Raw genomic sequence first — 12,864 nt, 5'->3', positions numbered from 1 at the left:
TGCCATAAAAGAATCTACGCAGTCAGATATAAGCAAGAAGCCTCCGGCACTACGGGACCAGCTCACCAAACCAAACAATATCGGAATGGAGTCTATAACCATAACTATCAATGGCGTCAGCATCGACCTAGTGGGGCCCGTGACAGCAATACGGAGCCTTAGGATCACCATCAGCGGGAACCAGCGGACGGCGAGGGAAACCATAAACACCAATTTAACAGTGAGCACGCCCGTGTGGCGAGGCTCCCCGCCACCACCATAACATATGTATCCGTAGTATATAGGTATAGGATAAGTTAGAGCCGACTGCGCTCGGCGCGTAAGATTAGTCTCATAGTAAACACCAACTAATGGACACGCATCTTTTAATTTATTTACCGTACCTTCTGATCCCATAGTAGTACCCAATTACATATACTTACTTACATACGGTAAAGTGGTGACTCCCGACGTGTCTCAAGTGTTCCGCGCGCCAACTTAGAACTTTTGATTAAATCGGCTTCCGTACCTCGCGTCACCATGACGGAGGAAGTAACTCAAGACCAGCTGCAGCCCAACCAACAACCTGTCACCCAGCAGTTCCCGCAGCAGCTGACCGCCATCACCCTCTCGTCGCGCATCCCTGAGTTTTGGCGGCAACAGCCAAGGCTCTGGTTCCACCAGTTCGACGCCATAGTGGATCCACAAAAGGCAAGTGACCTTCATAAGAGTCAACTTTTAATTGCTAAGTTGGGGAGGGACGAGTTAAGGGACATTAGTGACATTTTAGAAAATATGCCCGAAACCAATAAGTTCGAAACAATTAAAGCCCGATTAATATCTGTGTATGAAGAGTCAGAGTCGAGGCAGTTAAATCAACTTTTGAACGAAATTGAGTTAGGAGATCAAAAGCCTTCGCAATTACTCAGACGTATGAGAGAATTAGGTAAAACTCGCGTCCAAGACGACACATTAAAATTACTATTTGTCGGTCGTCTCCCTCAGTCAATACGTGCAGTGATAACGGCGTGTGACTCGGGGGAAGTAAAATTAGATACTTTAGCTGCGATGGCAGATAAAATAGTAGAAAGTACCAAACCATCGGAAATGGCCGCTATAGCATCATCTTCCACAACCTCTTTTAAACCCGATAACGACAAATTATTACGGGAAATAGCCAACCTAAAATTAGAAATACAGGCCATTACCAATAAATTAAACACGACAACGACTAGGAAATCGCGAGATCATGTCCGCCGCACGCGTTTTCAAAGAGATCCATCGCGAACACGTTCGAAAAGTAATAGCTCGAATAAAATCGCATTTATGTCCCAAGTAGCAAAACCAGGTGAATCTAATTATAAATGCTACTACCATTTCACCTACGGACAAGATGCTCGCAAATGCGGTGATCTTACTAATTGTCGTCATACTTCCGGGTCGGAAAACTAACTCCGACACCGGCACGCATATACCAAGTTGTCGGTGTCGAAAATACATACCGTTTATGCGTTACCGACCATAATACAGGCACGCGATTTTTGATAGACACTGGTGCTGATGTGTCTGTTTTAGCCGGAAAAAGGCAAAACACTCAGTCAGACTACACTTTATATGCTGCCAATGGCTCAAAAATTAAGACATACGGCGACAAAACTTTAGCAATTGATCTTGGCCTACGTCGTACATTTATTTGGAAATCTATATTAGCAGACGTCCAAAGATCAATTATAGGTGCCGACTTTCTAGTAGCTAACAAATTATTAGTAGATTTACATGGTAAGAAACTAATAGATAAAATTACTCTACTATCACGAGCTGCTAGTATCTGCAAAGATGTCGAGCCAACAACTATTCGGTCAATTGACGTCAATAATGAGTATCACAAATTATTAGAGAAATTCCCTGACATCACTAAAAAAGAGAATTTCAAATTAAATCCGAAACATGAGGTCCAACATCACATTTATACAACTGGTCCTCCAGTTTACGAAAAAGCACGCCCACTTAATCCAAAAAAATACAAATTAGCCAAAGCCGAATTCGAAAGAATGACGCAATTAGGCATTTGTAGACCATCTAATAGCCCTTGGGCAAATCCACTTGTGTGTGTCGATAAAAAGGACGGAAAGGAAACAAGACCTTGCGGTGATTATCGTAGGTTAAACGCACAAACAATTCCTGACCGTTATCCATTACCAAGACTTTTAGACTTTACATACACACTTAAAGGTAAATCAATATTTTCCAAAATCGATGTGCGCAAAGCCTACCATAATATACCCATGGCACCAGAGGATATTCCAAAAACAGCTGTAATCACGCCTTTTGGATTATTCGAGTATACTAGGATGAATTTTGGCTTACGTAACGCAGCGCAGGATTTCCAGAGGTTAATCAACACTGTACTCAAAAACCTCGATTTTGCATTCGCATACTTAGACGACATAATTATTAGCTCCGAGTCAAAGGAACAACACATTAAACACTTAGAGTTAGTCCTAGAACGACTCAACGACTACGGACTTACCATAAACACAAATAAATGCGAATTTGGGAAATCGGAATTAATTTTTCTCGGCTATCATATTAGTAAGGAAGGTATCAAACCAAGCGAAGAAAAAACGCAACTCATTTCAAACTTTCCGCTACCAAAAACAGTCGAGGAACTCCGGCGATTTCTAGGAATGATGAATTTCTATAGGCAAAGCATTCCAAAAGCCGCTGAAATTCAAGCACCATTAAACGCTTACTTACATAATGCTAGAAAAAACGATAAAACTAAAATTACATGGTCTGAAAGTGCATTAGAAGCGTTCAGCCAATGTAAGAAAAGCATTAATGAATCTTTAGTTTTGTCACATCCGGAAGTGTCCGCACCCCTAGTTCTAATGACTGATGCTTCCGGAAACTGCGTAGGTGGCGCCTTACATCAACAGATAGGTGATAAATTAGAACCTCTAGCTTTCTTTTCGAAAAAACTTACCGAAACCCAATGTAGGTACAGTACTTTTGACAGAGAGTTATTAGCTATTTACATGGCTATAAGGCATTTTCGTCACATGGTAGAAGGCAAAGAATTAACTGTATTAACAGACCACAAACCATTAACATTCGCACTTACAAAAAAGGTCTCACCTTCAGATTCACCTAGACGCCTCAGACAATTAGACTTTATATCTCAATTTTGTGACAAAATCCAATACATCGAAGGTGATAAAAACACAGTAGCCGACGCCTTATCGAGGATAAATGAAATATCAATACCTAGTTTAATCGATTATAAATCGTTAGCCGAAGCACAAGAAAATGACGCTGAATTACAGAATCTGAAAACTCAAAATAATCTACAATTTAAATTAATCACAATGCCAGAATCCGGGATAAAAATAACTTGCGAAACATCAACTGATAACATCCGACCTTACTTACCATTACGTTTCAGAGAACTTGCGATTAAAACAATTCACAACGTGAGTCACCCCGGCATCTCTGCTACAAGGCATGCAGTTAAAAATAGATATTTCTGGCCGAGCATGAACACAGATATCAAAAATATTGTAAAATGTTGTATTCCGTGTCAGAAGTCAAAAATTCAGAGACATACCATCACACCAATAGGCGAGTTCGACAACGCTTCACGTTTCGAACATGTGCATATTGACATTATAGGTCCGTTGCCGCTATCTAACGATTTCAGATATTGCGTCACAATAATAGATAGGGTAACAAAATGGCCTGAAGTGATCCCTACAAAGGATATAACAGCCGAAACGGTTGCTAAAGTGTTCGTAGAACACTGGATAGCTCGTTTCGGTTGCCCCAAGCGAATCACTTCAGACCAAGGCCGACAATTCGAGTCCGATTTATTTACGCAATTATTAAAAAGACTCGGCATCGAACGTGTTCGTACAACAGCGTACAATCCGAAAGCGAACGGCATGATCGAGAGATTTCATAGGACATTAAAGGCCGCCATTACCGCCAAATGTAAAGATAATACACAATGGTCACAGGAACTACCTTTAATCTTACTAGGTTTACGCTCAGCCATAAAGGAAGACCTAGGTTTTAGTCCATCTCAATTCTTATACGGCACAAACCTTAGATTACCAGGAGATTTATTTACCAAACATAATACAAACATAAATACCAACGAATATGTGAATAATCTCGCTCACATCTTCTCATCCGTTCCGAGTATTGCGAACGCTACTGGTTCTCACAACAAAAACAACATCTTCATACACAAGGACTTAAACTCTTGTACACATGTATTCCTGCGTAACGAAGCTCGAAAGTCCTTAGTACCTGCGTACGAAGGTCCATTTCAAGTTTTATCTCGCCATCCAAAGTTCTTTATTATCACAGTCAACAATAAACATGTCACTGTGTCACTTGACCGTCTCAAGCCGGCTTATCTTTTAATGGCCGACGATATGACGGTTACGAGCCCCAGCATTCAACGAAGTGATACAGTAGCCGCATTTCCGGGTGTCATAACATCACCAACACCGACACCGCAGCGGAATGACACTAATGGCACCACTTCAACCGAACCGCTGGTGAGAACAAGATCCGGTCGCACGGTAAAGAAGACCGTGCGATTCAACATTTAGCATTCCATCACTCACAGTCTACATCAGTACATATTCGGACGTCGAGCTATATACATCCACTCTCAACCAAACATGGGGAACCCACCAAGCAAAACAATGATCGTGGCCCAGAATGGTGTCGCGTCGGACACCAAGCTGAGGACATCGGAGAAGGAGGACACATCAGGAGACAACACAAACTTTAAGATGTCTCTCGCAGCCGTGGTGCTGGTCAGCGCCTTAATAACGCTAGCCACCCTATACATTGGCTGGCGTTACTGCAAACAACGCATTAGAGCAACAGTGGACTATCGGATAGAGAAAACCATAAGAAAGAGGACCGCAGCCGCCGTGCAAACCGGCGCTATTGGAGCGCCGCCGCCGAAACAACAAACAATCAACCATGTGATAGTGTAAATAGTGTAAATACTTAGTGCAATCCTAAGATTGAAATAAAAAGTGCGGGCCGGATTTTTAGCAATAGTTTTTTCTAGATTTTTCTAAGGGTGGAGGACTGTGGCGAGGCTCCCCGCCACCACCATAACATATGTATCCGTAGTATATAGGTATAGGATAAGTTAGAGCCGACTGCGCTCGGCGCGTAAGATTAGTCTCATAGTAAACACCAACTAATGGACACGCATCTTTTAATTTATTTACCGTACCTTCTGATCCCATAGTAGTACCCAATTACATATACTTACTTACATACGGTAAACCCGCAGACCCAAGAGAGATGCAGGAGATGCAGAGATCCACTCCAGTCAACCCGACTCAGGAAGCGTGGAACACTCCTTAACCACAGTTGAGCGTGTGAAATATTTTGTTATCATTCACTGTCTAATTGTGTAATCGGGTAGTGTGTGTAGCTCTATTTGTAACGGATGTGTTTTAACGAATAATTAATTGTCTTCACAATTGTATATACCAGCAAAAAGTGTTAACGTTAAGTAATTACATTAAAATGGATTATGCAATTGCACTTTGTGTAAGGTTGTGGTTCGACAATGAGAGTATCACCTATAATCATAAATGTAGTGGAGATAAAGAGTGAAGACAATCTTCTGTACATCTCGAGCGTCGAGGCGCTCGCCCCCGATATGGATATAAATAAATGGGGTGCAGCGCGAAAGGACCTGAAAAAGGTCCTCACGGAGCAGCTGACTGAACATTCGGTGGCGTCACTACATTCGGATTACCATGCACACGAGGTCCTACAGGAAATTCTAACCAAACATAAAATAAGGACATTCCTATCTGTATGCATGTAAACAAAGGACGATTATATAAACCGGTTGCAAATAAGGATATATAAATTAATTAATGGCTACTAATTGTTTTAACGCTTTGTTATAGCAGTTGATAATACACCAAGGAAAAAAAAAATAGGTATAACTAATTAACCCCTACTCACTATCGCGCCACTCGCATATCAAAGGACTATTTAAAGCTCTATCTTCAGTCGTTTCATTGTGACACAATGTGGACTCCACCAACGCCACCTCCATCACCGGTAGGACTTGGTCATGGGACGGGGATACGATTACCTCGTACCTATAAATGAGGGAGGGGAGGGTGGTGTTACCCAGAGATCACCCACAACAACCGGGGGTACACCCCACTAACACCACCTCCATCGCCCCCTCCATCGTCACCTACATCCTCTCCGTCACCACAACCGTCTCGTCTTCGCCACTGCCACCGACTTCGACTTCGTCTCTCACGTCCTCCTCTACCACCGCCACCATCAACACCAACAAGCCTGTGGCTGTGGTTAGAGCTAACCAACTGGAACCTGATGTCCTAGGCTCCAAAGATTGTTTGACCTATTTCACCGCCCGCAGCTGAACTTAAGAGCGGTTGGAGCGGCGGGATCAAGGACTACCACCCATCAACCTCGTCGATCAGATAGACGAGGAGTGGGATGCGTAGGGAAACAAAAGAAGATTAAAAAAGGAGAATTGGAGGATGAAAGGAAAATTTAATTGTGAGTTAATATTGTATACAACGGTATGTGTTTTATAACAATACCTACTTTGATATATTTCCCCCTCCACAAGAGCGAGGAGGAAGTTAATGGTATCTATATAAGAACAGGTAGCATACTGATGAATACATTTTATTGCGATTTTTCAGCTGTCCGCTTGTGCGAATTTTGTAAGTCCGCTTGTGCGAATTTTGTAAGTCCGCTTGTGCGAATTTTGTAAGTCTATTTATTTGATTCACTTAAAATCAACATGTCAGCTACCAGCACTTGATGCTTTAAACGAGACTGGGAGTAAGATTATTACTTGGGTGAAGGTGAAGGATCTTCCGCTCAACACTCCTTTACTCATCGAGTCTAGTAGTAGATGGGATTCTAAATTTGACTCTAAAGGCCATATTGTGGTCTGTTAAGGACATTGGTCATGTTTCTCTACCATGTCGCTTCAACGAGCTCAGTGTTTCAGTTCAGACATTGATGTGATAAATAGAACAAATCCAATTATATTATCTACGGTGTAAATCTCAAACAATGTGTGCAACCCATATGTAAACAAAATCATAGGATCCTTAGTTTTAACCAACAAGCATGGTTAAAACCATATGTTGATTTAAACTAAAAAAAAAGAGCTCAAGCAAGCAGTACTTTTGAAAAAGATCTATATAAACTGTTTGTGAACAGCATTTTGGGAAAAGTATTGAAAACATAGAGTAAAGAATAACAATGCATTTTTGCAAGCACTGGGAGGACATTAAAAGTGTAACGAAATCTACATACGGACTTGAACGATATATTTCAAAACCAAACTTCCACAGCTGCATTATTTTCTCACAAGACTTGGTCTCTGTGCAACTGAATCCAATAAAAGTAACATATGGTAAACCTACATATGTTGGATTCACTATCTTAGAGCTTTCTAAAATACTAATGTATGATTTCCACTACAACTACATGCAAGTAAAATACGGTGATAAGTGTTCCTTGTTATACCCGGATACGGAATCATTTATTTATGAAATAAGTACTAACGACTTCTTTGAAGATATAAAACCAGATTTGATAACTAAATATGACACTTCCGATTTTCCAACAACGTTTAGGGTTTTCCAAGAGTGAATAAGAAAATCGTGTGTCTAATGAAAGATGAGAGTAAAGGTCTTCGCACATTATAACAACTCACCGGCGACTCGACTCTATGCTAGACATTGATATTTAAGCCCTGTGTCATATGTTCAAGGTTTAATTTCAAAAAATGATTATAAAGTAGTGTACAACGAGTGGCCTACGCATCGTACACTAAAGGTCAACCCCGACACGTTTGTCACGCAATGACCACACGTCGTCCACGCAACGACTATGCGTTTGCGACTGACGCGTGACGGGCAACCATTTGCCAGCCCACCCGTCCGCCCCGTGCCTTCCCCCCGCCCGCCATCATTCACTATAGAATCGAAGGACGGAGTGCACGTTGATAAGCGGTACACGGTGATATTTTTCGATTTCGATCTCTGATTTCGATCATGCAGAAAGAAAAGTTGATAGAAGAAGTGCGAAAATATCCGCTACTATACGACCTTAGTGATTCGAAATATAGTGACGTACATAAGAAGGAAAAGGCATGGAATGAAATCGCTATTGTATTGTCGCAACCAGGTAAGAATTTTTAACATAATTAATTTATATTTGTGACGTTTTCAGTGTTGGTATTGAGTTATTGATTTTGAATCCCAGAATTTACTGACATAAAATATTAAATCTACGTCATATATTTTTTATTTTTAGTTTGGGTTTCTGTATGTTATAATAAAGTGCCTTACGTTTATTTAATATAGGTAATCAGTAATAAAATCCCACCTTAGTATAGAAACTTGTTTAATATTCTTAATAAGCCAATAATATTATAACCAACTTCTTATGATTATTACATATTAATTATCCATGATCTATATTAAATGCTGCCACGGAACTCGTCCTTTGGGAGATTGAAAATAAGTTGCAAACATATCACGAGTTTCAAAAGCAGATGCCGAAGATTCACTTATATCTTCTGGAAGTGTACTTAGTAATCTCTGTTCATCATCATTATTGGCCGAACTCTGCCTTGTGTTGACTTCATCATCGGATGTTATATTATAACACCGCATGACATTGTGTAAAATACACGTCGCAAAGACCACAATATCAACATATTTTGGGTGTAAATGCAAATTCTTATTATAAATTCCAAATTTTTGATATAAGATGCCGAACGCGTTTTCAACTACTCTGCGAGCTCGCGATAAGCGATTATTGTATATTCTTTCCTTTTCTGAAATGCCACTTGAACGTGGATATGGTCGCAATAAATTCCTTTTTAAAGGAAACGCTTCGTCGGCTACAAAAACATGTGGCATTATTATTTCAGTACCAGGTAATGGTGTGTCAGTTGGAATATTAAATGTATTCATTTCAATCGCTCTTCCTAATCTTGACGATGCCAAAATTCCGCCATCACTATTCCTGCCATAGGCCCCTATATCGACAGCTATAAATCTGTATCTATCATCGACGATAGCCATGAGGACGATAGAGAAGTGTTTTTTATAATTAAAAAATAGCGAGCCGCTGCTAGGAGGGGCAATTATGTTTACATGTTTGCCGTCGATGGCACCTATACAGTTTGGAAAATTCCATTTTTTATTGAAACCATCTGCGATTCTTTTCCAGTCTTCGGTAGTAGGTGTGGGCATGAACTTCCCCTTCATTGTATTTATAATCGCATTGCACACATCTTTTAATATCGACCGGATGGTACTTTCGCCTAACCGAAAGCTTGAACTCATAGTCCTAAATGAACAGCCACTAATCAAGTACCTGAAACAACCAATTTTTCTTTATATTTATATTATTTTGTTACAGCGTCAGAATGTAAGAAGATATGGCAAAACTTAAGGGAATATCATAGAAGAGCCATTAAAAAGAAAGCAACTAAAAGTGGTCAGAGTGCTAATACTAATAAAAAATGGCAATATGAAACTGAAATGTCTTTTTTATTACCACATTATAAAGAACGGTCTACAGTGACGTCAGTGGACAACACAGATGATGGTGATGATGAAAATAGCTTATCTGCTGCGGAAATTCTTGCCAATGTGACTAATAATGAAGAATCTCAAGACTCGTCAATTACCTCGGAGCGTCCTGAATCTTCGGTGTCTATGTACGAATCATCTAGATCAGTGTTTCCTGACATTCCAAAAACGACAAAACGAAAGAAATTGCAAGAAACAAGTGCATCGGCGGTCTTAATGGAATATTTATTAAAAAACAAAAACGATGAAGATGGAAAGCAGAAAGACGAAATGGATAATTTTTTTTTAAGTATTTCTAGCACAGTAAAAAAATTATCTACCTATAATCAAGCACTTTTAAAGTCAAGAATTTTTAATTTAGTTTCGGAAGCTGAAATACAAGAACTGCAAAATAATCGAAACTGTTACTATGAAGATTTTTTTGCACCAGGAACTTCTGGCTACACAACTCAAAAACTAAATGCAGGTACTACCGGTAGTAGCACCGCTGGCACCCAACAGCAAAATACAACGCCTATGGAAGAATCGAGGGTTGATGGTTTAACACAACTAAAGTAAAATTGCTTTGCTTTGATTTATCCTTTAACTTGATATATAAATAAATACATATAAATTATAAAAAAGTTTCTTATTGCTTACCTTAATGTCACTGCCAGCTTTTCTTCCGGTGATACAGCTTCTCTAAATCGCGTGTTTCTTTTGTAGATGTCGTCCTCAATAATATTAAGTACATAATAAAACAAGTATCTCGGCATACGGAAATAGATATAGAATTTTTCTTCGTCATCTAGCAGACGTTTCCGGATATTCCAATATTCCCCTTCTGATTTCCTTTGTCGCAACATATCATGTACCCAATATCTTCTTTTCCTGCTGTTTCGTTCATTTTCATTATCAAGTATAATAGCTATAATCGCCAGTTCACTGAATGTAAAGTTCGACATTTCATAAGCACACGACTTCTTTGGTCAAAATTCAACCGAAAACTGAGGTTAGACGAGTTGTCTGTTGAATAACCCACTCGTTGGGACCGCGTTGTCCACTCGTTGACACCGCGTTGTCCACTCGTTGACACCGCGTTGTCCACTCGTTGACACCGCGTTGTCCACTCGTTGACACCGCGTTGTCCACTCGTTGACACCGCGTTGTCCACTCGTTGACACCGCGTTGTCCACTAGTGACCATTGGGTGGATCAACTAGTTGACTACTCATCGAGAGTGTGAGTAGAGTTGCTGCCGCGTTGGCGTGGAATTGTTATAATGTGCGAAGACCTTTATTATACAATACAATTGATGTCCAACCCTTGCGTCTATCACTAATAAACCACCCTCTCCTAGCCTGTAACACTTCATCCCGTGCCAGTCGGGCTGCTTGAGGCAGCCCAGCTCAGCTCACATCTGCCTAAACACCGCCGCCCCAGCAAGCTCATCAGCCGACACCGACAGCCGTCCAGCAAGCAAAAAAAGAAATCCACGACATGGGTGCAGGATGCACAAAAGAGGAGAAAAAAGAAGACGTAATCACCTCGCAAAACGGGCCAGCGAGCAGCGCCAACACCAGCCTGACCGATAGCACAAGAATCACTACGTACTTGACTATGGCAGGACTCGTCTTGATAGCCCTTATCTTCACCTACGCCCTGTGGAAAAAAATGCACAAACGGCTCACCAAGAAGATTGAGTGTGTTTAAGTTTCGCTCTTTTTTATAACTATTGCCTGCTACCTTGTGGTGTTGGCCAGTTGTCTACACTTGCTTGTTTGTTGAAGAAAACTAATGTAATTATTTATAGGCGCTCATTGTATCGCTATCTGACCGATAATATAATTTGTGTGGAATGGAAGTATAAAGCGGCAAACATGTGTTTTAATGTGGAGTTGTTTTAGTTAAATAATAAACAGTAAAATAGGAATAAGTTAAACAGTAGAATTTGTTTTTCAGATATCCTAAAATGATAATTTACACAGATGTGGATTGCTTCTTGTCAAGAATTAAAATATGATCACTGGCGCCATCAACGTGGCCATGGATTTCTACCCATTTCCTGTTGTCACGAGAATGTTTCGGATGTGGATTTGATAATAGCTCTGATATTATCAATAAGCCGCTTCATTTTGTTATTAACAAACAACGGATGAGACATTTGTTGTCATACAATTTTTGTTTGGTGCCATAGATGCAACGTTTTTGCAGCATATGATTACTACCCGTTAGATGAATGCGATTTTTTGCACATAACATAACAACGTAACTTTGAGTAAAATGGTCCATATGCACTGCCAGATGTATTGATGTCTGGAATATGAACGCCTGATGATTTAATGCAGACAAACACTTGCCGTGTCTTGAGTGTCGACACATTCTTGTTGGGATACCTGTCGTTACATCGTGTCGTTGATTTAATATAGTTAGAAGCTTTATCGAAGCCTTGTTTTTATTCCTACATAGTTAGTTAAGGAACCCCACTTATATAATACTGAACCCTAAGAAATCTGTTGCAACATTGTTTAACATAATATTCGCAGAAGTAAATGTAAATTAGATAAGGTTGCACTGACTAATCCTTTGTCAAGATCACATCTATTCAGAAAGTCACGTAACAGTATGTGTTTATGAGGGTGTCACGCATATTAGTGGAGTATTTCTTAACGATCCTTTGTCCCTGAAGAATCATATATAGTGGACGACCGGTCTGGCCTAGTGGGTAGTGACCCTGCCTGTGAAGCCGCGGTCCTGGGTTCGAATCCCAGTAAGGGCAAATATTTGTGTGATGAGCACAGATATTTGTTCCTGAGTCATGGTTGTTTTCTATGTATTTAAGTATTTGTATCTATCGTTGTCTGAGTACCCACAACACAAGCCTTCTTGAGCTTACCGTGGGGCTTAGTCAATTTGTGTAAAAAAAATGTCCATTAATATTTATTTATTATTATTATATATAAGGTGAGCTGCGTCTCTCCATCATCATTCCGTATTGGCTCCTCTCTCCGAGTAGTGCTAGTAGTATTTCTAAATCTGTGAAATTGCTAATATAAAATTTCAACCAACTTCAAGTTTTTACTAAAACATCCCTACGAGAACCCTCTTCGAGTCTTCGGGTCTCCAATCATCAAATGCTCCCTGGCGGACGACATTTGTAGTTTCCTACATAGATACTAGTTTCACGTTATTTCTAAATGCATTTTTTTCCAAAAAAAAAACAACCATAATAGTACTTAAGATAAAAATAGGCC

The 12,864-nt window shown here is 40.1% G+C and overlaps 1 protein-coding gene across 1 annotated transcript; it reads right to left on the bottom strand.

Moving 5' to 3' along the window:
* Positions 1-8,416: 8,416 nt before the first annotated feature.
* LOC134654483 (uncharacterized) lies at positions 8,417-10,904 on the bottom strand. The gene is made up of 2 exons (XM_063509925.1): positions 10,272-10,904; positions 8,417-9,414 (listed from the first exon to the last, which is right to left on the bottom strand). Exons 1-2 carry the CDS (start codon positions 10,574-10,576, stop codon positions 8,505-8,507), a joined length of 1,215 nt encoding a protein of 404 aa, XP_063365995.1. The 5' UTR covers positions 10,577-10,904; the 3' UTR covers positions 8,417-8,504.
* Between the last annotated feature and the right edge of the window lie 1,960 nt (positions 10,905-12,864).

This window comes from Cydia amplana, chromosome 15, assembly GCF_948474715.1.
Source record: "Cydia amplana chromosome 15, ilCydAmpl1.1, whole genome shotgun sequence".
NCBI lineage: Eukaryota > Metazoa > Arthropoda > Insecta > Lepidoptera > Tortricidae > Cydia > Cydia amplana.
This window is presented reverse-complemented; position numbering and strand designations above follow the sequence as displayed.

Coding starts and splice junctions, on each gene's coding strand:
- LOC134654483 (XM_063509925.1), bottom strand. CDS start 10,576: ATGTCGAACTTTACATTCAGTGAACTGGCGATTATAGCTATTATACTT. Junction 9,415..10,271: donor AAGCTGGCAGTGACATTAAG/GTAAGCAATAAG, acceptor TGGTTGTTTCAG/GTACTTGATTAGTGGCTGTT.